Source organism: Bos indicus x Bos taurus, chromosome 8 (genome assembly GCF_003369695.1).
Source record: "Bos indicus x Bos taurus breed Angus x Brahman F1 hybrid chromosome 8, Bos_hybrid_MaternalHap_v2.0, whole genome shotgun sequence".
Taxonomy (NCBI): Eukaryota; Metazoa; Chordata; class Mammalia; order Artiodactyla; family Bovidae; genus Bos; species Bos indicus x Bos taurus.
This window is the reverse complement of record NC_040083.1, coordinates 111,016,362-111,041,504: the sequence shown is the minus strand read 5'-3', so window position 1 is coordinate 111,041,504 and position 25,143 is coordinate 111,016,362. Positions and strand designations below refer to the sequence as shown.

Sequence of the window (25,143 nt, the reverse complement as noted above, 5' to 3'; positions counted from 1 at the left end):
TAGCGTATAAATCTTTTCACATATTGCTCAATTCTGTTTGCTAATACTTGGTTAAAAATTGATTTCATCTACATTTTTTTTTTTTTTTGCATCCGTATCTTTTGCAAGTTATTGGTCTGTACTTTTCTTTTTGGTAGTGTCTTTGTCTGGTTTTGGTATCAGGATAACACTAACTTCATAAATTGGTAAGTGTTTCTCCTCCACTTCTGTTTCCTGGAAGAATTGTATGGAATTAGTTTTTCTTTAAACATTTGGCAGAATTCTCCTATGAAACCATCTGGCCTAGAGATTTCCTTTTGGGGAGATTTAAAATCACAAGTGCAATCCCCTTAATTGCTCCAGGACTGTTGAATCCTCTCTTCCGTGGAGAGTCTGCTGTGGTAGCTTATGTTTTCCAGGACGTGGTCTGTTTCCATCCGAGTCGTCGGGTTGACTTACACAGTCAGGCAATTTGAATAAACAGTCCGTTCTCCTCATGCCTTTGGGGATGTGTGTGGCATCTGTCAGTCCCTACTTCTGTAATTTGTGATAACTTCTCTTGTCAGTCTTAATAAACGTTCATCTTTGAACCTAGCTTTTTATGATCCTAATTTGCCAACTGTCTTCTTAAATGACACCCCCACCCCCGCGCCCCACTTGCAGCCACACGGAAGCCGGATCCATCCAGTCACGGATCTGGCTTGCGTTCCCTTCCACGAAATTCCAGTGAGAGGAGGGCTTTTGCGGTCTCATCATGGGTTAGGGCTTCCCAGGTGGCGGCAGTGGTAAAGAACCCCGCCTGCCGATGCAGGGGACATAAGAGACAAGGGTTTGATCTCTGGGTCAGGAAGATCCCCTGGAGGAGGGCGTGGCAACCCACTCCAGTACTCTTGCCTGGAGAATCCCCATGGACAGAGGAGCCTGGCGGGCTACAGTCCATAGAGTTGCAGAGTCAGACACGACAGAAGCGACTCAGCACACACACACGCACAGATTAGGTCTCGGCAAGCAGCAGGTGAGTACTTCATGGTTTTGGAGTGAAACCCACGTGGAAAAAAAATACAGTATGTCAGCCTGTATTCTCTGTGATATCAGGTGATAATTGTCACTCCCCTTTCTGCTCTGCTGCATTCCCACAATACGCATGCTTATTTATTCAAAAGAAAGAAAGAGGAACAGGAAAGATGCATAAAGAAGGGACTGGTGTGGAAGTTTGGGGGGAAGAGTGAGGGGCCCTGAGACCCCGACTTCTCACACGTCCCCGAGTTCCCAAACTCCCTCCTCTGCCTGAGGCTTTGCAAACAGGAAGCCGTTTGCAGATAAGGCTGCAGCCCTTGGACGGAGTGGAGTCGCTGCCCGGCCGCCAGCCAGGCCACTTGCCCAGCGTGCGGGTCTGAGCGCAGCCCCAGCCCGGGGCCCAGGGTCCCCGTGGCCACAGTCAGGACTCCCCCTCCACCTGGTGTGCGCCTCAGGTAGGGACTCTGCTGGCCCCTCTGCAGCCTCGGGGCGGGACGCGGGAGATGCTGGGGCCACGAGGCGTGGCTGCTGGGGGGCACCGGGGGTACCGGGTGCAGGGCGGAGCGGTCTGCTCCAGGTCAGCCTGTCGCAGGGACCAAGGCCGGGATAATTCTCTGGTTCATGGTGGAGACTGCCTGGAGCTGAGCAAGAAGCACTTAGTGTACCAGTTACTAGGAGACCAAGGCAAGCACTGCCAAGCTGACTCAAGGCGGGGAGAAGCAGCTTTTCCTGAGTCCCAGCCAGGTGCGTGCCCCACAGGAGGGGTGCCCAGGAGAACTGCTCCTCTGCTTTCAGTTCAGTTCCGTTCAGTCGCTCAGACGTGTCCAACTCTTTGCGGCCCCATGAACCGCAGCACACCAGGCCTCCCTGTCCGTCACCACCTCCCAGAGTTTACCCAAACTCATGTCTGCCCTGCAGCTCCAGGTGGGACTCAGTGACGGGAGTCGGGAGGGGCTGCAGAAGGCAACTGTCAGGACAAGTCAGGTCCCCTTGTGTCGGGTCCTTTTATGATCGGGGAGGGGTCATCCCGCCTCCAGCACTGGGCTGTGCAGTGTCGCAGGGGCACCCACCCACCAGCCGCCTGCCTGCGGGCTGAAGCTGGGCTGCAGTCCTGAAGCTGAAAGCGGACATCTGGGAGCCACCGAGTGTGTGTAACTGGGTTTTCGGTTTGATGGGAAACGTGTTGCCCTGGGAATGAGCAGAGCAGCACCCAAAACTTTCACAGCTCCCCAATTTTATTTACGGTTTTGAACAACCTATATGCCAAATAAGAGAACACACAGATGATTCTCTAAAGTTAGGGAGGGAAAGACGGAAAAGGCCCCTTCTTCCTGCCTTTGGGGTGACGCTGGCCCTGCTGTGGCTGTGAGGACGCCCAGTGTCGCTGCAGGAACAACATGGCGAGTGGGGTGGGGTTTATGCCCCCGAGACCCACGGCGATGCTCTGCAGGCCCTCGAGGTGGCCGGAAGGTGCTGGGCCCGCTGTGGGCGTTTAATGAAAATGGACAACTGAATGTTTGGCTTGCAGGAAGCCACATTTTTTTCATTGCCTGTTTCATTCTTACCATGTATTTCTACTAAAAGTTCCAAATTGAATTTCCTTTCCCCTCTGCAAAGCTGCCTCCTTCACGGAGGGGAGGGTCCCAGTCTCAAGGGCTCTGGCCTCCCGGGTCCTGGCTGGGAGATAAGGGTGTTGTTGTTGAAGAGGCGCCAGGAGGAGCTGCAGCTTCCTGGTTTATAAAACAAAATTCCTCTTCTAAGAGGGCAGGAAGGAGCCTGAAGGCTGGGAAACAGGCTCCCACCAGGGTCTGCCCACCCCAACTTCTGCTGGCAGGACCTGCTGGGTGGGTGGGCACAGACACAGGAGTGGGCAGGGGGCCAGGGGATGAGGGAAGGGCTGAGTGGGCTGTCTGCCGCTCAGGGTCCTCCTCCCGCTGCTCCCCTTTCTCGAGACCAAGTCGGAGCAGTTGTTGTTCAGTCACTCAGTCATGTCCGGCTCTTTGCGACCCCATGGAATGCAGCACGCCAGGCCTCCCTGTCCATCACCAATTCCTGGAGTTTCTCAAATTCAAGTCCATTGAGTTGGTGATGCCATTCAACCATCTCATCCTCTGTCGTCCCCTTCTCCTCCCACCTTCAGTCTTTCCCAGCATCAGGATCTTTTCCAGTGAGTCATTTCTTAGCATCAGGTGGCCAAAGTATTGGAGTTTCACCTTCAGCATCAGTCCTTCCAATGAATATTCAGGACTGATCTCCTTTAGGATGGACTGGTTGGATCTCCTTGCAGTCCAAGGGACTCTCCAGAGTCTTCTCCAACACCACAGTTCAAAAGCATCAATTCTTCGGTAATCAGCTTTCTTTATAGTCCAACTCTCACATCCATGACTACTGGAAAAACCATAGCCTTGAGTATACGGACTTTTGTCGGTAAAGTAATGTCTCTGCTTTTTAATGCACTATTTAGCTTGGTCAGAGCTTTTCTTCCAAGGAGCAAGTGTGTTTTAAGTGTCAGAGCAATAGGTCTTGCTAAACACCCTGGTAGTCTCCTGACGCAGTTGTTTCTAGCTAGAGAGGATATTCTCGTGCACGCTTTGGATTAAAATAATCTGAACATGGCCTGCATCCCACAAACACCAATAAGCCAGTGTCCATCGACCTGAGCACAAGTGATCTGCCGCTAGAGTGGTGGTTCCCTCTCTCCCCACCCCCGAGCTCCTGTTGAGATGCCTTCTCATCGATGTAAGGAGATAACGGATAAGCCACAGGTGCCTGTAGCAGCATAATGTACATGCATCCTGGAGCGCTACTGTTGACTAAGGGCTTCCCTGGTGGCTCAGCAGTAAAGAGTCCACCTGCAATGCAGGAAACAAGGGTTTGATCCCTGGGTCAGGAAGATCCCCTTGAGGAGGAAAAGGCAACCCACTCCAGTAGTCTTGCCTGGAGAATCCCATGGACAGAGGAGCCTGGTGGGCTACAGTCCACGGGGTCACACAGAGTCGGACACACTGAGCAACTAAGCAAAACAAACTGTTGAGTAAAGCAGGTGAGACCACGCAGTGTGAACCAGGATCCCATGACTGAGAGCCGGGTGCACCAGCCCTGCGCTGTCCAGGAATCCGCTGAGCCGACTTCAGGGCAGGGGGAGCGGGCGGGCTCACAGGTGTGGGGACGGGCCCCTCTGCAGGAGGCAGGGCTGGGGCGGGCACCAGACACTGGGGTCAGGATGCCGTCGTGTGAAGGGGCGGCTCTCCAGCATTTGGTTTTTGACGATGAACACGCCTTTGTGTGTACTGAACCTTAGTTATAAAGAACCAGAAGACGAGAATCTAGAGTAATATGGTCTTCGTTGTCACTGCTGGGCAAAGGGGACGTCTGGGTGGAGGTTTAAGTTGGCACCCGAGTGAGAAAGAGACAGAGGCAGAGAGAGAGAGGGAGAGAGAGAGGGACACCCCAGAACAAGGGGAGCGGCCCCAGGCAGGCGGCCTGTGCACTGTCACTCACTGTCGGGCTTTCAGAATTCCCGACACTGTTTATTCCTGCCCCCTCCCTCCAGGAGTCAGCGTCCTGCCAGCCTCACCATGAAGCGGGCTCTGGCTCTGATGGGCCTGGCCTTCCTGTGTGTTCTCCGGGCTGGGGCCGCGCAGCAGACAGTGGATGACGCCTGCTCCGTGCAGATCCTCGTTCCCGGCCTCAAAGGTAGAGTCCCCAGGCCTCCCGGGCAGCGTCACCCACGTGGCAGCTGGTGGGCAGGCGGGTAACCTGGGAAACGCAACCAGGAGGGAGTTCTAAAGAATGCTTTACACAGGGAGCAGTTGTTGTAGGAAGAGTCAGCAGTTTTAAACGGTCCCTTCCGAATCCCAATAAAAATATGCAAATACACAGAAGTTGGAAGAAAAGCTGGAGGGAGACCCACTGCCATATCAGCAGCCGTGCTTCTGAGCACAGAGCCCAGGAGGGTGAGGCACGCCTGTCTACAGCTCAGCTTTGTCCACAGATTAAATAGAAAATGGGGGCCGCATCTAGAGTCAGGTGTCTGGGTTTACAAGCGAATCTCGAGGGCACTTCTGAGAAGATGCTGTTTCCATCTGCTTCGGGACCATTTCTGCCGCATCCAGATGAGGTGTCTCTGACCTGCACGCTCCACAGGCCCCCCAGGGCTTTCTCCCCCACCGGCAGCTGCCCCAGGGACCGGTCGCTTCCTTCAGCAGTGGTCTCTCACCACCTAACACCGTGCTGCGGGCAGTGATGAGCCACTGAACTGCCAGGTGAAGGCCAGTCCGCAGAGAGCTGACCGGCTGTCCTCCCCGCCCCTCCCACACGCACAGGCTGGGCGGGTGCAGTGAGCAAACGCGATGCGAGTTCTCCCACAGAGGGAGTGTGTCGGTGAATCTGCCGAGACCCTGCTCGCCAAGGCTCACCCGCCAGCAGGCAGTCGGACAGGCTCCAAGCGGCAGTGTGGGATGTCTGGGGCCACGGGCTACACGCTGTCACTTAGCCTGCGGTCTGGATTCCGGATCTCGGGGCAGCCTCGTCTCACACGTGTAGTTTCATGCTAGTCTGCCGACATCAAATCGGCAATTCCAGTGGAGAAACTTCCTAGTATGTTTACGAAAGCCCTTGGAAATCTGGGCAGCTGGTTCTTTCTTAGATATCCAGCTTTGCTGAAGGATAACTGGCAAACAGAAGCTGCAGCAGCTATGTGCGGCGAGCTTTGTGATGCTGGATTCTGCAGGCTTCTTGTGAACCGGCCCCAGAGTCACGCTGACGGAGCCGCCCGCACCTCGCCTGGTTACTCTCCGCGGCATGTTCTGACTCAGAACTGCGGGGCCGCGTGAGAGCCTTCTGGGCTGAGAAGGTGCTGACCGGAAGCGAGGAGGGATTCAGTGTTCTGGGCTTTACAGGGCAGGGGTGGTGGGGGCGGTGGTAGGCAGCGGGGGAAGAGTGGAGGGGAGATGCTCAGGTCCACGTGCATGCATGCCCCCTGCAGAGCAAGGCTCTGGCATCACAGCAGGGCCCGCCCCCCAGACCTGGGCCACTGCGGCGGGGGAGAGGGGGAGCAGGGGGCAGCTGCGCTCAGCTGGTCCTCACCGCCTGGATCCCCAGCTCACAGCTCCATCTCTGACCTCGCAGGCGCTCTGGGATGCTCCCCGGCTGCAGAGAGCAGGAGGCCCCAGGAGCGGAGAGAGACCTTTCTGACCCTAGGAGGCCCTTCCATGAGGCTCAGGGTCGTGGTGAGGCTGGGACTTCTCCAGCGCTTGGTGTGTAGAGCATCAGCGTCACACCCAGATTCAGGGCACAAGGGACGCCCTGCCGCCCTCTGCCCTCTCCAAGTGGCTTCCCGACCACTGGGTGCTCCAGCCACACAGGGAGCCAGGGAAGGGACGAGGGCTCCGCCGGCCACACCTGCCCAGAATGTGCCCACAAGAGCCTGTGAAAGGTCTGATGACTGCACGCGTGTCAGGAATGGCCTTGGCCAGTGGGGATGGAAGTAAAAACACAATACGGGTCCTGCTTTTAAGATGAAAGAGGAGGTGCGTGGCCTCCCCTTGTCCATTAGACAAACGCCGGGCCAGGCTCAGCCCAAGAGGACGAGTCGGTGCCCATCTCCTTAGAAACGGAGCCTGGAGGCACAGGGGATCTTAAATGCTGCCACCTCCACCGTCCCATGCGGACACCTCCTCCACTGAGTCACAGGGGCTTCTCAGCACGACTCCAGGCAGCCTCCCCCCAACTGGCACTGTGCTCGAGATGAGGTCCGTTTGCAGACCCAAAAATAGCAATCTCTCTTTGCATTCAGAGAGAGTAAGAGCCCTTTCCATTATGGCTGGAACAATGGGGTTGCAGGAAGGAGAATACAAGTGTGTATTAGCAAGCCTGCCACTCAGAGATTTTAAAACAGCATCGTTATTCTGAAGGTTTTATCCAATTGATTGGTTCAGTTCAGTTCAGTTGCTCAGTCGTGTCCGACTCTTTGCGACCCCATGGACTGCAGCATCCCAGGCCTCCCTGTCCATCACCGACTCCTGGAGTTTGCCCAAATTCATCTCCATTGAGTCGGTGATGCCATCCAACCACCTCATCCTCTGTCATCCCCTTCTCCTCCTGCCCTCAATCTTTCCCAGCATCAGGGTCTTTTCCAATGAGTCAGTTCTTCCCATCAGGTGGCCAAAGTATTGGAGTTTCAGCTTCAACATCAGTCCTTCCAATGAACACCCAAGACTGATCTCCTTCAGAATGGACTGGTTGGATCTCCTTGCAGTCCGAGGGACTCTCAAGAGTCTTCTCAAACACCACAGTTCAAAAGCATCAATTCTGCAGTGCTCAGCTTTATAGTCCAACTCTCACATCCATACATGAACAATGGAAAAAAATTGATTGCAGGGAGGTTGATAAAACCAGTTAGTTGACTCATACACACACTTGGGCATTTCGCTCTTCTAAAATGTTGCTCCGGCCCGTACCCTCTTCTCCTGCAGTCTCCCGGCCCCTTCCTCCCTAAGCTGGGCACCTCTGCCCTGCGCTTGGCCTGGGGAGGCCTGCCCGCAGGCATTTGCAGCAGGTGTGGTGAGAGCCGAGCCGCTGTGGTCCTCCCCTGGCGGCTGTGGACTCAGCCCGGCGATGCACGGCCTGAATCTACTGACGGGCGTGCCTTCCCGCTCGGGTGGAGAGTCTCCCTGAGTACGGTCTAGGCGGGGGAGCTCGCGCACGGTCCGCGTGGTGCGCAGGCGCGGGGCGAGCCATACGCACAGGACACGTGGTCTTCCCTTCGGCGAGGCCCGAGGACATATGCACACGGCCGCGGGAAATGAGCAAGACAGCGGAGCGTCAGCCTCTGCTGGTCGAGACACTACAAATATCCGTCATTCAGAACCTGATGTAGCAAATTGGCCCCAGATCAGCGCCCGACAGAGACCCAGCTGTGGGGAAAGGCTCCGGCGTTCCTGGGTGCGTGCGCGTTGCGGGATACGTGTAACGTGTGTGCGGGAGGGGTCAGGAAGACAGTCACCAGCGAGCACACCCCCAGCCCCGCAGGAGCGCAGGCTCTGTGCCCCCAGACAGCAGACTCCATGAATTCAAGCCCTGCTGAACACCAACAGGGCTTGGAAATCGCCTATGTTCCTGGAAGCGCCTCTAGGGCGTGCCTGCAGAGAGGAGGTCAAGGTCAAGGTCACAGGACAGGTGGTCAGGAGCTTCCTGCCGCTGAGTCTCGGGGTCTGGGCTGCCTCCAAGGGTGGGTGGGGAGGGGGGTGAGTCTTTCCAGCGACCCCCAGCACGCCGTGTGCACACGGGTCGTCCCCTCTTCGTCAGAGATGAGGGAGCTAGGTGGGACAGCCTACATGGCCCAGGATGAGGAGGCCCGCGGACTGCAGGTTCTGGACGCCCCACGGCAGGACCTTGAGGAAGGCTGGGGCCTCCATCCACTGGGGGAGGCTTGAAGGGCCTGGAGCCAGAGAGTCACGGGTCAGAGCCTCAGGAGAAGGGCGAGGAGGGGGTTTCTGCCTAGACTCGGGAGAGAAACCCCTCGGAGGAGGGAGGTGCGAAGGGGGTTCAGGATGGGGGGAGGGGGACACGTTTGTACCCGTGGCTGAGTCACGTCAGTGTACTGCAGAGATCACCACGGTATTGTAAAGTAATTACCCCACAATTAAATTAATTAGAAAAAAGAAAGAAGCCCTACGGGTCCGGCTCCTCAGGAAGCCTTAACTGTGTCCGGCGACGTCTTATTCCTGTTCCTGTCTCAGCGAGGAGAGTCGGGAAATATGAGGTGACGTTTGGGGCTCTTCAGGCTCTTGCTGACCTTGGATCCTTACTCCAACCCCTGCTGGATCCTCGGAGACGGCCGTGGAAGTGGGTGGACGCAGGGCAGGAGGCGGCATGACTGACGGCTTTCTCTCCCCGAGGAGGGGCTTGGCAGCCTATCCTCTCCCGGGGCTTGGCGGTCCCGGGAGGCGTGGCCTGTCTCTGGCCTGAGTCTTCATCCGTGAAGTGGACACGGTGCCCGCATCACATGGGGCGGCGGGGGGCGGGGGCGAGGTGGTGTTGCTATGGAGATGACTGGAGCGTGTGTGAGCTCTCTGAGTCCATCTTAACAGACGAAAGAAAACCTGGGGGGTTTGCTGGCGCTACTTTTCCAGGATTGTTGAGGCCTCCGTGAGGTCCGGGCTCCCCAGGTGCTCTCAGAGACGCGGACACACCCTCCTCGCTGCCCTCCCACAATGCAGGGGGTGCCCTGGTGGGCGCTTCCCTCCCTCAGCCCGGCGGGGCATCTGGTCCCAGCGCCAGCTGCTCCGGGCTCCCCACCCAACATCCCAGACCCCCGGCTCGCGGCTCCTCACCCGCCCAGGTGGTCCTCTCCCCCCACTCCCCACTGGGTTCATCCGCCTGCTTCAGCAGGCCCCCGTCAGAAGCCGGGTCATCGGGGAGGCCCCTTCTGATCTTTGTCTAAATTGCGGGCTTTTGTTGAAAGCCTGCCTCATTTATTCTTGTGGCCCATGTCGCTACTGGGGATTCTACGTCTGTCTAATCCCCATTCACGTGCACACAGGCTCTAAAAATTCCTTTTGCTTGTGTTGCTTGCAGAATTTTCTCTTTACTCCCACGTCCCGTCTGTCACTCTAGCACGTCTGAGTTGTTTCCCCCATTTTTTTCTGCTCCCGCTCCCTGGGTGCTCGCATCACACCCTTCGTGACTTTCCCCAGAGCTGGAAAATCACAGCTATGAAGGCTCGAACGTCTGTTCCCCTTTCCGGAATTCCTGAGTGGTGGGTGTGGGGATTTGTGGGTTTTTTTCTTCAACTCCCGACTGGATAACTTCAAAACTGAAACAAAACTTTTCAGCCCTTCATCCAAGTCCTTCTGTCTAATCTTTTGTTTCATAAACTAGCCTTGTCATTGGCTATTCGGTTGCTCAGCCTGTCTATGTGTGTGTTAAGCTGCTTCAGTCATGTCCGACTCTTTGCGACCCCCATGGACTGTCACCCTCCAGGCTCCTCTATCCATGGGATTCTCTAGGCAAGAATACTGGGGTGGGTTGCCATGCCCTCCTCCAGGGCACCTTCCCGACCCAGGGATGGAACCCACATCTTTCTGGATTGGCAGGCAGGTTCTTTACCACTAGTGTTACCTGGGAAGCCCTGTCTATAGAGTAACTGGTTTTGGAAACTCATCTGATGCAGAAGATCCCTAGGTGGTCCTTCTTCACTGCCGTTTGCTCCTGTTCCCTCTCATCTTTGCGGGGATCCTCCGGGTCTCATTTCAGAGCAGGTTCTGGCTGCCCCCCGAGGCCTGCCTCCTGGGTTGTTCCTTCTCCATCACGATGCCGGTGGCCCTGCAGTGTCTGCCAATTCCTGGCGGTAACAGATGAGTCTGTTAGCTGGTTCTTCATGCCGGACTTTCAGTGGTTCTCCCAGTACCATTGCTGTAATGGTTTCCTTCCTTTTTAAAGAGAGAAAGTGAAGTCACTCAGTCGTGTCTCTTTGCGACTCCATGGACTGTAGCCTACCAGCCTCCTCCATCCATGATATTTTCCAGGCAAGAGTACTGGAGTGGGTTGCCATTCCTTTTTGAAATATAAGAAAAAATCCCGAGAACTACCCTGCGATTCAAGGGCCCGTGTGTGCTGCACATGCTGGTCGCCCTGCGTAGTGGCCCCCGGAACCACCACGGCTGTGCTGGGGTGGCAGTGACACGGCCCCTCAGCTTCCAGGTCTCCTTGGTGCTCACTTTGCTCGTCTCTTTGTTGAATGCTTCCCAGCCCACACACTTTGGGCCAGATGATCGGTTTGGGGAATGTCACTGGGGAGTTGGTAATCTCAGAGAAGACGGCCACCCCGTGAAGGTGCACAGGACACGTTCACACAGGACAGAAGTGCACTCAGACTTGTGCACGCCGGGGAAGGCGCATCAGCCACAGCTACTCCTGGGAGCAGGGGCAGCGGGAGGCTACGTAAGCCATGATGACTGTGGTGAGGACAGGCTCCCCATCTCCAGAGAAGGGAGACCCACCTTGCGGGGGGTGGGGAGGTGAAGCCTCCTGGAGGGTCCGATGATGAGATGAAACCCCTCCAGGTGGAAGCAGCATGTGAGAAAGACCTGGGCTCTGCGCACAGGCTTGTGGGGCTTAGAGACGGGACGTTATTTTTAGGGACATTTGGCTGTTGGTGGTTTTGAATCTCCAACCAAGGGAGGTGTCCTGATGGGCTCTGTGTTTTAGGAAGGTTGTTCTGGCCTGGACTGGAGCGGGGACCGGGGCGGGCAGGGGGAGGACTGGATGTTCTGTCAGGACTTCACCCTCGCTCCTGCCACATCCTGACCTGCTCCGGCAGGGTTCTCTACGACCTGTCCTCTGTGCCGAGCTGCGTGAGGGCAGGCTCGTGGTCCACACGCCCCCAGAGCTGCAGAGACACGGCCGGGCATGGGGGCTGCAGAGGGAGACCGGGGGAGCTGGCTGGCCTGTGCACAGTTGGTGGATACTCACTGGCTCAGTTGCGTCCCAGTCTTTGGCTCAGATGGTAAAGAGTCTGTCTGCAGTGTGGGAGACCCAGGTTTGATCCCTGGATTGGGAAGATTCCCTGAAGAAGGAAATGGCAACCCACTCCAATATTCTTGCCTGGAGAATCCCATGGATGGAGGAGCCTGGTCAGCTACAGTCCATGGAGTCACAAAGAGTCAGACACAACTGAGCGACTTCTCTGTCTCTTTGCGACCCCATGGACTGTAGCCCGCTAGCCTTGACGAGGGGGATGGAAAACCAGAAACAACTCAGGGCCTGGGGCTTGGCGTCTGGGCGAGTCGATGTCTCAACGGCAGGAAAGTCCACAGAAGAGACTCACTCCTGGGGGAAACCCTGGGGTCGATTTGGGACGTGCCAAGTATGTGGTACCCAGGAGACTCAACAGACAGCCCAGTTCCCTGTTTCAGTTTTGAACAAAATAAATGAAACAGAACCAGTGGAAAGACTGGGCGCCAGTCTGGAGAGGGGCCGGAGCATTGCTGCAGGGAGAGGGTGGGTGAGGACGCAGAGTCCTGAGAGCAGACCGGGGAGGGAGACCGGCTGGGACGGGGTCGGGGAGCGGGGATGAAGCCCCTGGGGGCTGGGCAGGAGGGAGGTCGGGGCCCCGGCCGGAGGCACAGACGTGGAGCAGCTTTCTCTGGTTGCTCCCTCCGCACAGAGGCCAGGGCCCAGAGCTTGGCGTGAGGTCCTAACGGCCTGTGGCTTCTTCCGCAGGGGATGCTGGTGAGAAGGGGGACAAAGGCGCCCCAGGACGGCCCGGGAGAGTCGGCCCCACGGGAGAGAAAGGTACCTGCCGCCCCTGGCCCCGGGGCACTGCGGGGGAGAAGAGGCGGGGGGTGTGAGTGAGCAGGTGCCCAGGGTACCTGCCGCCCCTGGCCCCGGGGCACTGCGGGGGAGAAGAGGTGGGGGGTGTGAGTGAGCAGGTGCCCAGGGTACCTGCCGCCCCTGGCCCCGGGGCACTGCGGGGGAGAAGAGGTGGGGGGTGTGAGTGAGCAGGTGCCCAGAGTGCTCTGTAAACAGTGCTCCCGGGTCCTGCCTGCCAAGAAACAAAGTGCCTCCTGGGAGGCGCACGTCGCGGGACGGCTCAGGGCATGGCGCTCGGCTCTGGCTGGCCCTCACGTGCCAGTGATTGTTACACGCAGGCACAATTATGAGGGCGTGCAAACAGTGATGGAAGCAGTTACATGGTGTGCAGGGGAGAGGGCACAGATTTGGGTGGGCCATGGTGGGGGGCACTCTGTGGCCTCCTGTTTATGGCTGATGGACCCTAGTCATTTTTTGGGGGGTTCTGAAACCCGAGAACGGAAGTCACTTTGAACCTGTTCCCTCGTTAGTAAAACGGTGTCGTGTAGCCTGCTTACTGGGCTGGTGCTGAGGTTCACAGGGAAGCAGCTACACGGTGCATGGCGATGTCAACCAATGTCCCCTTTAGAGTTCACTTACTGCTGCTGCTTTAAAATTTGCAAAGTCCTTAAAAGCGGTGTGTCGAGTGCTCTGTCAACGCTGGGACACTGTCCTGGGAGACCATGCCCTGAGATGCTCTGGCCCCAGCCGAGCTCTCAACACTGGTGTCAGGAGGAGGTTGCAGCCACACGGGAAAGGCCATTGTGCTTGTCAGCCCTTGCTGTTTGCTCATGCTTTTGAGGTGTGATTTACCCACCGTCGCGTTTTGGGATGTGCCGTCCGTGGCTTTGGCATGTGAAACCCTGGTCCCAGGCAAGACCTAGAGCGGTTCTGTCACCACCACCCCTCCGTCAAGCCCAGGAGCCGGTTTTTATTTATTCTCCCGTTACTTGGAACAAATTAATTCAAAAATAAACCAACTATGCTCCTGGCTCAAAGTTCAAAACGTATATTCCCAGGGACTAGCCTCCTTCCTTCCCCACCAGCCACCCTCCCCGCTGACCACCTGTCAGGGTTCTTCATCTTCGCAGAGCTATTTTGGAACGGCCAAGTGAGCTCTGGTCTTCCCTGCTCTGTAGGAGCAGTTGCAAAATGTATGCACCGTCGTGCGTTCTGTTCCCGCTTGCCATGCACTTGGAGCTCCATCCACAGGAGGACACACGGGTTTGCTCGCTCCCTCCTGACGACACGGTGTCCGTGCTTTAGCTGGCTGGTCTCCTGTAACTGCAGGTTTGCAGTTTCCTAGGGCCTTGCTGCAGTGAGTCATCTTTAAATGTCATTCTTAATGTACATGAGTGGAGCTTGAAGATAAATTCCAGGCATGTAATTGTAGATCGAAATGCTGGTGTCTTTTGAACAAAGGGTCAAATCTGTTCACCCTTTCTTATTGAAGCAAAAGGAGGCCATCCGCCATCACCCTCCCTGCCTCAGAGAGCTGCCAGCCTGGCGGCAGTGAGAGGCTACATCAGTGTGCTTTTTAAAAAAGACGTATTTTCCTCTCTGGCTGCATCAGGCCTCGCGGGGACGCGGCGGGGCTCTCGTTGCAGCGCAGACTCTCTAGTTTCGGCCCGCTGCCTTAGTTGCCCTGAGGCGTGTGAGATCCTAGTTGTCTGACCGGGAACTTTTTTGTTAGTTGCTGAGAAAGTGTGAGGGATTCCCTCCAGATGTCCAGAATGTCCCATGGGTGTCCAGTCTCCCTGGTGTGCACCGTTTTCCCCATGGGACCCCTTCCTTCCCCTCTCCGCTGGCTCCTGACTGGAGTCTTCCCATCCCATCAAGGACCCGGCCGTTGGAAGGCCCTCAGTCAGTTGTCTGGGAAACATCTGGAAGGAGTGCGTCTGAAATCTGTGGGTGGCCTGTCTGAGGGCCGGGGTGACTGTGCGGGGACCTGCCCCTCCCCAGGTTCCAGGGAGGGGGGTGGTCTGTGCCGAGGCATCTGGCCACGCTGGGCTGAGTTCCCCCTGCTGCCCTCTGGGCAGACGCTCTACCTTGAAATGCTCCTCCAACCAGAAGGACCAGCTGGGCTTATGCAGCTTCAGCTTTGGTTTGGGGGGCGGCCGAGGTGGGTAAGATTGGCAGCCGGTGCCAGGGGGTGGGTTGGATGGGACTGCGGCACCCTGTCCCTGGCGCCCTTCTCAGCTCAGCTTCCATGGAGGGCTGGCTGGGTCGATGTGGGGCTGCTGCAGGCGGGGGCCTCCCACTTTGGCTGGCATGCCATGTGTTGGGGGGGGTCTCTGGTCACACAAGGAGCAGCCCCCCTGCTGGGAACTCAAAGCAGCTGCAGCAGAAAGTGCCTGCAAGCTGCTGGCTGGCTTTTCTGGAAGAACAAAGACAGCCCATGCGCTGCGGCAGAACCCACCCCCCCGCTCCCCCACCGTTGTCGGGGTCCTTCATTGGAATGCGAGTCCTGCCCGCACTTCCCACACAAGCTGTGCTTGCTGACACCACCTGCTAAACGCGTGTCGTCTCAAGTCCCCAGACACGCAGCTAAGAGGCCGCCCGCCGGCCCCTGGAGCACGGGAGCTGGGGGGTGTGGGAGGGTGGAGGGCGATCCCGCCCCTGATGGGCTTTCTAGGCGCTGGAACGCGTGTGTCATCCCCGTTAAAAATCGCTGAGGAAGCAGGTTGCCAAGTGCTCTTTCTGCCCTGTCTCCTCTTCAAAGGACCGTGTGAGATCTTCATTAAAATTAATGAGGATCGCCAGCCCGCTGCGAGCCCCGTCCCCGTGCGTGTCCAGAGGACAATGTGCGCAGTGCCTGTCTCATTAGCGGAGGGGACGGGCTCCCTGTAGGCACCACCGCCAGCTCCGGAGGCCTGGAAGGACAGGGTCTGAGTGTGTCCAGTGTGTTCCCAGGGCGGGGGAGTTTGCTTTTTGTCCTAAAGGACTCGAGAGGGGGCAGCAGGCAGTGGGCTCTTTTGTTGCGTCCAGTCCCCGCCGGGTTGGCAGTCACCCGGCTTTTCTGCTGCTTCTGGTTGACCATGGGTGTGGATCTGTCAGGGGACCCAGTGGCTCTCGCCTCTTTCTTCTCCAGCAAACCCCACAGAGAGAATATTCCTTGAGGAGTGGCAGCCCACACCCCAAAGGTCTCGCATGCATGCGCAGGGTCACACTGCAGGACCTGCTGGGCTCCTGCTCCCAGGTTCCAGCCCAAGTGCATCGAGGATGACAGCGTTGCAGGGCGTGTGTTTACGTTTGCGTGTCTGGATGTGTTGTCCGTGCGTGTGTGCGTGTTTGAGTGTCGACATGTGTATGGATGATGCACACATGCACAGGCATGTATACGTGCACACTCGCACGAATGCGTGTGCACATGTATATGTGTTAGTATACATGTGTGTGCACACATGTAACAGGCACATGTGTGTATGTGTATACACACGTGTAATATAGATGTGTGTATACACACGTGTAATATAGACGTGTGTATACACGTGTGTGATATAGACGTGTGTGTACACGCGTGTGATATAGATGTGTGTACACGCGTGTGATATAGATGTGTGTGTGCACGCGTGTGATATAGATGTGTGTGTGCACGCGTGTGATATAGATGTGTGTGTGCACGTGTGTGATATAGATGTGTGTACACGTGTGATATAGATGTGTGTGTACACGTGTGTGATATAGATGTGTGTGTGTACACGTGTGTGATATAGATGTGTGTGTGTGTACACGTGTGTGCGCGCACATGAGTTGCCGAGCACCACCACTGCCCGCAGCAGCACCCACAGGTGGTGGCTGTTGTCACTCTGCCCTCCGGGAGCCTGATGTGTGGGAACCGTGTAGGGCAGGGTGCTGGTTGTGCTGGCCAGGGTGACCCCTCACTTGGGGCCCAGCTTCCCCCAGGGCCCGGCCTTCTGTACAGAGGCCCTCTTGTGAGGCCACCGGCTCTGGGGCCTTGGAGTCACTCTGCGATGTGTTAAATTGTAGATTCCGGTGTGTGAGGTGGTGTGCCCAAGGCTCTGTGTGTCTGGGTGGGTCCAGGCGGGGTCAGATGACAAGGGGAGTTCAGCCAGGGCCAGGGCCCAAGTTCTGAGCACCTCGCACACGGCTCCTCCGGGGCAGGTGGGCAGCGTCGTGTGCCCAGCGTCTCAGACCACAAGGAGAACGTTATTATCACACTGTTTGGAGAGAGTCGACTTTGAGGGCCCAGATGCAGGGCTGACTGACCCCCAGCCTTGGCTTGCACAGGCGGGCTCCTGCACCTCCAGCCTTCTCGCACCCCCAAAACCCCAGGGGTCCCCAAGCCTGGTTCTGGGACCAGGATGCAGACCAGCATCTGCATCGCCTGGGAGCTTGGGGACACCCCTCCCAGACCTGCGGAGTCCCCCCTGGGGTGGGTCCAGCCATACGTGGTGACAAGCCCCCGGGGCCTCTCCCCGGATCTGCAGACCCACAGTGCCTTCACTGCCCTTGGCCTTGGGCTCCAGGCCCGCCTCCATTCCCTGCCCCATGAGCCGCTAGTGTCCGACCGTCTGATTGTCCATATCTGTACCTGGTTTCTTAGAGCTCCCTACAGCAGGGACCACCTCCCACACTCCTCCAAGAGCAGGAGCTGGACACAGACATGCTGGGGACAGGAGCCCGGTGTCAGTAGCAGCCTTGAATTAGTGGTGAAGTTCGGCTGTGCAATTCACAGACGGGCTGAACGCCAGGGGCTCTGCAGTCATCCTCAGGTTATGACTTATTTACAACAGCAGGGTGTGTGCTAGACCCTGACTGCGTCCTTCAGCAGATGAACTGAATCATTACTTGATCGACTGCTAAGCTGGAAGGTTTTGTGTGTGGGGGGAGGCGGGGGAGGAGGCATTTCACCAGATTGTTCCTGATGGAGGTGCTTCCCCTCCAGGCCCTCCTCCCAGCCTCCCCCCCTCTCCTATCTGCTTGGGGTGGTAGGGGCCATCTCGGGGGAGCAGAGGGCTGGGCAGGTGTTGTTCCGAGCGCCCCGCTGCAGGGGTCTCGGGAGATGTGAGCCTCAGCTTGTAGGAGCTCTGCACTCGGTCCTTACCTTTTCTAGTTGGACTCTTCTTGGCAAACAGCAGACTCCAGGTGACAGGCCCGCGCTCACACCCGACCTACCCCAATGTGACCCAGGCTCCTCTGCGGTGGTGGGTCTTCTGAGTGAGGCAGCGCATTCCCCAGGCAGGAGGTTGCTCCCCGGGCTCCAGCGGCCCGCCCCTCTGCAGTGGAGCCCTCGTGCTGGGACCCATCCGCCCCGTCCACACTGTAGGTGAAGTCTTTTGACTCTGTGTGTCTGCCCTCCCGTCTGCAGCTGTGGTTGGGCAGGTGGTCTCCGAGACCTCCAGCTGCTCTGGGCATGGGTCTTCATGGGGCTGCTGGTGGAGCCCAAGTTTAATCTAATTTAGCGGATCTGCACGTCCCCTAAGGAGGCCATGGCAACTGTCCCAGCAGACCCTGCTGGTCAATGAGGAAACAGTGTGAAAACCAGCCGAACCACCCCAAGAAGCCCCCGTGCCTCTCCTGTTACAGTACTCGTTACTGAGGTTAGAGCCACCTTCTCCAGCAGATGCTGAGCTCTGTTGCTCCTGTGTCCCCCCAGCATCATGCAGGGCATATGGTGTCTGGGGCAGGAGCTCGCCTCGTGGCTGGACCGGGGACCTAACCCTGGGAACCTGGTCTGTGCAATGAACCCGTCCTGTAATAAACACAAGCGCGTCCGTGCACGCGCTCTGCCCCCGACCCCTCCTCCTTGTGCGGATCTGAGCCGGCCCTGGTTGGACTGGGGGCATGTTAGACGGCTGGCTCTGGGCGGCGTGTTTCCGTCTCCACTGTGGTTCAGCCCTCAGCCTGCATTCTGTCCTGTGACCTTGACCTGGTCTGAGCTGGGGCAACATCACAGAGGTAGGACTTGCCTGCTGGCTGCAGTGCTCGGTCTGAGGCTTGGTTGAGTGGAGGACATCGGGGTGTGCGAGGAGGCCTCTGCCGTTCCGTAGCGTGCAAGACTTAGGGGAGGGAAATACCTCAGCAGGTGACATGAGTAACCCTCCGGGGTCAGTTGACCCCACGACCTTGGAGAATTTTGTGCATGGCTGTGTGTGCATGCGTGGCTGTGTGTGCATGCGTGGCTGTGTGTGCATGCGTGTTCCGGGGGATGGCGTGCCTACCCGTTACCTGTACACGTTACCCGTGCCTTGGCTGACCGTGATCTCGTTGTTTCCACAGGAGACGTGGGCGACAAGGGACAGAAGGGCGGCGTGGGGCGCCACGGGAAGATCGGCCCCATTGGCTCCAAAGGTATTTCACTCGCACCTCTGGCTCACGTTCCCTCGCAGGCTCCCCACTGGGTGCTTGGAGAGCAGCTGGTGGGCGTGTTTATCGTGTGTGCTTTACACGTGATCGGGTCTGCCCTGATGTTTAGGTTTTGCACCCTGCAGGGCTCATGAGCTGCCCGGGCTCGGGGGACAATCAGGAGACCCGTTTGAGCAGCGGAAGGACCGTGTTCTGGACACACGGTGTGTCCACCTCTAGTTCGGTGGCTCAGACTTCCTGAGATGAGCACAGGGGAAGCAGCATCAGTGCCCACGTCATCCCCTTTGACCTGCACGACCCTGGAGGCTGGGCTTGGACGACGAGGCCCAGGGCAGTCAAGGGGTGGCTCGGCCTCAGCTCTGCCCCCTCCACCCTCTGTCGGCAAATGATTTCTGAGCCCCTGGCTTATCTGCACCTCTGCTGGCCCCAGGGGCTCATGATGGGGCAGGCAGGCCCCCAGTCCCATGGAGGCTCCCCACAGGTCTTGTCGCGGGTGCTGGCGGCAGGAGACCAAGGCTGGGGGGCCTGGAAGGCTGCAGGGGCTCTGCCGAGTGGGCACACCGTCCATCACAGTCCTGGCCAAGGAGCCCTTCCTGCCAGGGCCAGGCTGGGCCAGGGCAGGTCCCTGTGGCCCCCATCAGGAGAGACCACCTAGACACACTCATGGCTCAAAGCCCCAGATGGGGTGACGGGGCACAGTCCCCAGGCCCCACGCTGGGGACAGGGACTGTCCCCAAAGCGCCTCTGCCCCTAGCAAATCCGCAGGGAGCCCCTGCCCTGGGGATTCGTCACAGAGCACACACATGTGTGTGACACAGAGGAGGGTACGACTGCTCCCGGAAAACTTTAAAAAGTGGTGGTAAAACGTTGGTAACATAAACTCCATCACTTTCAGTGTCCAGTTCAGCACCACTAAGTTCACTGCCGTGATGTGCAGCCGCCACCGCTGTATACGTATTTCCAAAATGCTTTCGTTACTCCAAAGAGAAACTCTGTCCTCATGAAGTAGTAACTCCCCTCTCCCCTCCAGCCCCAGCAACCGCTTATCTGCGTTCTGTCTGTGAACTTGCCCACTTGGATAGTTCACATACCTGGAGTCACACACTCTTTGTGCGTTTGTATCTTACTTCACTGCTACGATGCTTCCGAGGTTCATCTCCGCTGCAGCAGGCGTCAGGACCTCCTCCCCTCATAGGCTGAACAATGTTCTGTTGCGTGGATGGACCACGTTGTACTTGCCCCTTCATCTGCTGCGGGTCGATGGAGGGGTTTCTGCCTTTCAGCCATTGTGCAAAAGGCAGTGGGTGTTGCCTACGAGTAGGGGTGTACATGCTTGTAACACACAGCATGTGCTCTGGGTACATGTCAGAGTCTCACGGGGGACAGCTTGCCCTGGGGGTACTCGGTGGGCTCAGCTCACCTGAGCTTCCGCGTCTCTGAGGCTGCCACGCTGGGCTCTTGTCAGGCTGAACCCAAGTCGTTTGCAAGCTCCTGATGCTGATAAACAAAGGCAGCAGCAGGGTGGAGCCCGCCGAGCTCTCCATCCCCATCAGACAGAACACGGGTCTCCAGGGACACGCACTTCACTGTCCCTTCACTGCCCCCCGGTCAGTGGGGGCGCTTACGTGCTCTCGGGGGAAGAAAGATATGCTTTAGTGACATCCCTGTGATTTAAACATAAATATCCATCGTCTAACTTCAAAGCAGCTAGAAGCTCTGTCTCCATGGCTTTCTCTGATCCCCTTGTTTCATAAGTTGGGAGAAATGGAGGGTCAGAGTGGCTGAGTGGCATGTCCTGTCCACAGAAGGCTGGCGCCCAGGTGTCCATGGTGACACCTCGCTGCCTCCCAGAGAGGGTCGGGGAGGCCCTCATTTTGACTCTGCTTGGCTGGGTAACCCATAAGGTCCATTCATCTCTGAGTTCACATGTTCTACTTGGGTTCTCTTGCTGTGATGAGGGACTTGGACAGGACTGGCACTGAGCCCAAGATTTCCTGAGATGATGGATGTTCTAGGAAACATGCTGGCTTTCCAGGATCGACGTGAAGAATGGTTGTCTGGTAACCTCTCAAGTCCCATGCTGTGTGTGTGTTCCCGGTCATGTAAGCAGAGCCTGGAGAAGCGATCGCCGACAGACTGTGCCTCCCTACAGTTCACTGCGGGAGTAGGGACCGGGAGAAACCCCAGGCACTGCCCATGGAAGAATGAACGCTGTCGCCTGGACAGTCTGAGCTCATGGAACACGCCCCGGCCCTGCTTGGTGACTTTGGCCTTGCTTCTCTTTTGCAGGTGAAAAAGGAGATTCTGGTGACATAGGACCCCCTGGCCCTAACGGAGAACCAGGTATGGCATAAAGAGTCCAAGGATTTATTAAACGTGTGTTCAAACTGCACTTTTAAAACATATAAATCATGACAGCACGCTTCAAGGGGCTGGAAAGCAGCACAAGTACCTGCCCTCCCCTCCCCAGGTGTCGCTCCCTCTGTGGACTCCTTCAGTGTTCGGTTTCCTCCCGCCTGAACATGTCCCTGTCCTGCTTAGGGCCGTGGTCTGCCTGCCGACTGCATGTGGTCCCAGCTCCTCATTCGGCTCAGACACAGGGGTCCTTTCCTAATGCGTCTCTGGGGAGCTACTTGCTCTGAGCACCCGGCTTCTTTGAAAAGCATGTCTGCACCTTCTGGTTCTGCTCTTTCTGGAGTCCTTGCAGGAGACTCCCCAGGGGACCCCAGCCCAGCTCGTCCCTGCCGGCCACCCCTCCTGGGGGCTGCGGAGGCCCGGCTGCGGGCAGACCCGTCCTCTCTGTCAGCGTCCTGTCACCCCCACTTCCCCTCTCTCCCCGGAGGAGCCCCTCTGCTGCCCCCGCTTCCTTCTCCAGGAGGAGCCGCCCGCCCCCACCCCCCTCACTGGCCAGCCCACTGCCCAGCTCGCGCCTCCAGCGTCCCTGCCGCGTTCACGTTGTCCACACACAGCCTCCCCCACCCCTGCCGGACTGTCCCTGCGGTCACCCGCTTCGGCTGTCCTGTTTCCCGTCCCTGCCACGCCCTCCCTCGGCTCTCGCGGCAGCTCAGACCCGTTGCTGAGACCCCCTCCTGGCGGGTCTGCACCTGCCGGTCCTTGTCTGTCCCCCCACCCCCCTGCCGGTGACGCAGGAGACACCTCACAGATTCTGGATGAGGTGGGAACGCGGTGTCCGCGTCCCAGGGGCGGCCCCTGTGCGCGCTGAGGGGCCCATCGGGTGGACAGCGGGCCCAGCCCTCCAGCTCGGCCCTCAGAGACCTTGAAGACACGTCTCAGAGAAAGTTCCCTCAGAGCGAACCCACCCAGGCGCGGTGGTGCCAGGTGCCCCGGGATGAGGGCGCCCTGTGGGTGGTAGGGGTGTTCGGGCTCTCGGTGATAAAGGGTGGCTGGGAGTCTGGATGACGGGCCAGACACCGAAGCTGACGATCAGACTGCGACGGTGGGCTGAGCGCTCATGCGGCGGAGTCCTCAGGAATGGGGAAAAGTCCTGCGGCTGGGCGGAGCCGCTGGTGGGCTGGGCAGGGGGTGGGGGTGCGGAGCCGCGGGTGGGTGGACGGGGCCGCCGGAGGGCAGAGCCGCGGGTGGGCGGGGCCGCTGGTGGGTGGGCGGAGCCGCCGGAGGGCCGAGCCGCGGGTGGGCGGGGCCGCGGGTGGGTGGGCCGAGTCGCGGGGGTGGCGGGCGGAGCCGGCAGCCGGTCCTGATCTAGAGCGGATGCTGGAGCCAGGTGTGTCTCCAGGTGTGCCTCCACATGCGACTCGCCTAGGACGCTGTGACAGCCAAGTGACATTCCGAGAAGGCTCCTTACCCCGTGGAGCTCCTCAGGGCACGAAGATTAGGGTCCTCTTGAGAGTCCGGGAGGAGACCACGCATGGGTGACCAAACATCGCCCCAGGGCTCCAGCTCCACCACACTTCTCAAACGTCTCGTCTTCTCTCCCCCGCCCCCGAAACACGGTCCAGACATCCTCCCGCGGTGACGGTCACGACCCCCACTGTCGCGCACCCCGTGTCACTTCTGCACCCCACTGATTCCTTACTACGGGGACCAGAGCGAGACTGAGAAACTCGGACCTGACTCGGGCGCCCCTGTTGCTGACCTCCCACCGCTCCTCGCCTTTAGGGTCAAGTCTCGCTCACAGCCTGGACGGCCTGCGTGTCTGCTGCATCATGTCGGTGCTTTGGGGAGGGGGCTCATCTCCTAACACGCTGGCCGTGGTCTCCATCCGCAGGCATCCCGTGCGAGTGCAGCCAGCTGAGGAAGGCCATCGGGGAGATGGACAACCAGGTCACCCAGCTCACGGCCGAGCTGAAGTTCATAAAGAACGGTACGTGCTTCCGGGCACCTTCCTGCTCCGGGGCCTCCCCCAGCCCTGCCCCGTGAAATGCTGGCTGCGGGGGTGGTTTCCGTGGGCCCGGCCGGGACTCTGTGTCTGCCCCCACTGCACGGTGCGCTGGGTCGGTGCTCCGTTCGGGGACCTCTGGCGCTCACCCTGCAGCCCTGTCGTCGCAGCCGTTGCCGGGGTGCGCGAGACGGAGCAGAAGATGTACCTGCTGGTGAAGGAGGAGAAGCGCTACCTGGACGCGCAGCTGGCCTGCCAGGGCCGGGGCGGCACACTGAGCATGCCCAAGGACGAGGCCGCCAACGCGCTGCTGGCCGCCTACATCACGCAGGCCGGCCTGGCCCGCGTCTTCATCGGCATCAATGACCTGGAGAGGGAAGGCGCGTTCGTCTACGCGGACCGCTCGCCGATGCAGACCTTCAGCAAGTGGCGCAGCGGGGAACCCAACAACGCCTACGACGAGGAGGACTGCGTGGAGCTGGTGGCCTCAGGGGGTTGGAACGACGTGGCCTGCCACCTTACCATGCACTTCCTCTGCGAGTTCGACAAGGAGCACGTGTAGGGGGCCCTGCCCTGCAGCCCCTGCATCTCCAGTGTCTGAAAGGAAAAACAAGTGTTTCTGGATATTATTCCTGAAGAACTTAAAGTTTTACAACTTTAAGTAGCCAAAATGTTATGTAATTATTACTCAGAATTGCTCTTGGCTTTGTCCAAAGTATAAAATAGCTTCTTTAATTATTACAACAGTTAAGTACAAACAATGGTAGTGAGGTCATAAAGGACTATATATGGAAAAGCATCCTCTTGCCTTTGATCAATGCTTCTGTAAATTATATTAAAATATAAGTTCCTTTTCTTTGTTAATCAAGTAGAGACAGCTTTGCTTTGCTGCAAACCCAGATTTCAAGAACAAGAGAAATAAAGGCTCTGAATCTGATGACTGAATGTGCCATGTCCTTTCGTGTCCAAGTCCTCACTAGTGGTATTCCTTGTCTGTTCCTGTATCACTGTCACCCTGAAACAGCAACTTATGACAAGTCATCGGTGTCCCTGAAGGTGCTGTGGGCCAGGACTTCATGCCAGGCACAGCCAGGCTCTGCCTCACTGGCCGCACTTGACCATGAGGTCACACGGGTGGCTGGACGGGGCCTGGGTTCCTTGCTGGGCGCCTCTGCCCTGGACAGCTCCCAAGGACCGTTGGTGCCTCTGAGCAGTGCAGCCTGAGCCCATCAGGGAAGCGATGCCCCATCGCAGTCTGCATCCCCGTCTCAGGAGCCAGTGGCCAGGCCCAGCCTACACTCAGGAGAGGACTCCTGGGGGCGGGGCCAGTGGGGACCATTCTAGAAGCTGCCCGCCACAGTCACCCATGGTTCTTCCTCCTGTTATGTCAGAAACCTCAGCAAAAATATAACAAGCATCTTCATTTTTCTAAGGAAGCATGTAGATGTGCACGTACAAAGGAAAACAGCTGGGGCTGGGGACCAGAAGGGGGCTGTGGGGAAACAGTCTCAGGGCCTCCTGCGAGTCTGTTTTGGGAGCGAGGCCCTGGCTACCTGACTATGTCTGCAGGATGCTTGTATACTGACTGCCTCGGAGGAAGGGACGGTCTGCCTAGAGCGGCTGGGGCAAAGGGAAGGCCGGGTGATGCCCAGTGCGGGTGGGGCTGGTGCTCTTCGAGCGCCCTGTGGATGTGTAGAAAGCACAGCAGCCCTGCTCGGGGTTTCTGCGGGCGCCCCCACAGCACTCCCGGGCCTGCAGGCATCCCCGCCTGCAGCCCACAGCCCTGAGCTGGCCTGGGTGCCTGCCCCTCACAGGACATGCAGATCCAGCCCAGGGGGCCTGTGCCAGGGAGCTGACGCGCGAGGACGGTGCGCAGCAGGGCCTCAGGAGGGGTCCGGCCTGGGCCTCCTGAAGCCTGAGCCTCTGCAGCGTGAGGGCTGGGACCTCTGCCTGTGAGACTGCCCTCGGTCACCGCCCTGGTTCTAGGGTGGGTTAAGGGTGCCCCCACCCGGCCAGAGCCGGGCTCATCTCTCGGGGTAAGTGCACCTCCCTAGTCTGGGTCCCTCTCTCATCGGGAGGGAGTGGGGCACCTCTGTGCTCTCATG

General features: G+C 58.2%; 1 protein-coding gene across 2 annotated transcripts; it reads left to right on the top strand.

Annotated features, from left to right (window-relative positions):
* The first annotated feature begins 919 nt into the window (after positions 1-919).
* On the top strand, positions 920-23,975 carry COLEC11 (collectin subfamily member 11). Of its 2 annotated transcripts, none has more exons than XM_027550698.1 (7): positions 920-994; positions 4,550-4,692; positions 12,223-12,294; positions 18,595-18,666; positions 20,971-21,024; positions 22,928-23,023; positions 23,209-23,975. In XM_027550698.1, the coding sequence occupies exons 2-7, from the start codon at positions 4,575-4,577 to the stop codon at positions 23,598-23,600; spliced, it is 804 nt and encodes a 267-aa protein (XP_027406499.1). In that variant the 5' UTR covers positions 920-994; positions 4,550-4,574; the 3' UTR covers positions 23,601-23,975. The 2 variants fall into 2 exon arrangements, with proteins under 2 accessions (XP_027406499.1, XP_027406497.1); XM_027550696.1 differs by lacking the exon at positions 920-994 and adding an exon at positions 1,183-1,451.
* The last annotated feature ends 1,168 nt before the right edge of the window (positions 23,976-25,143 follow it).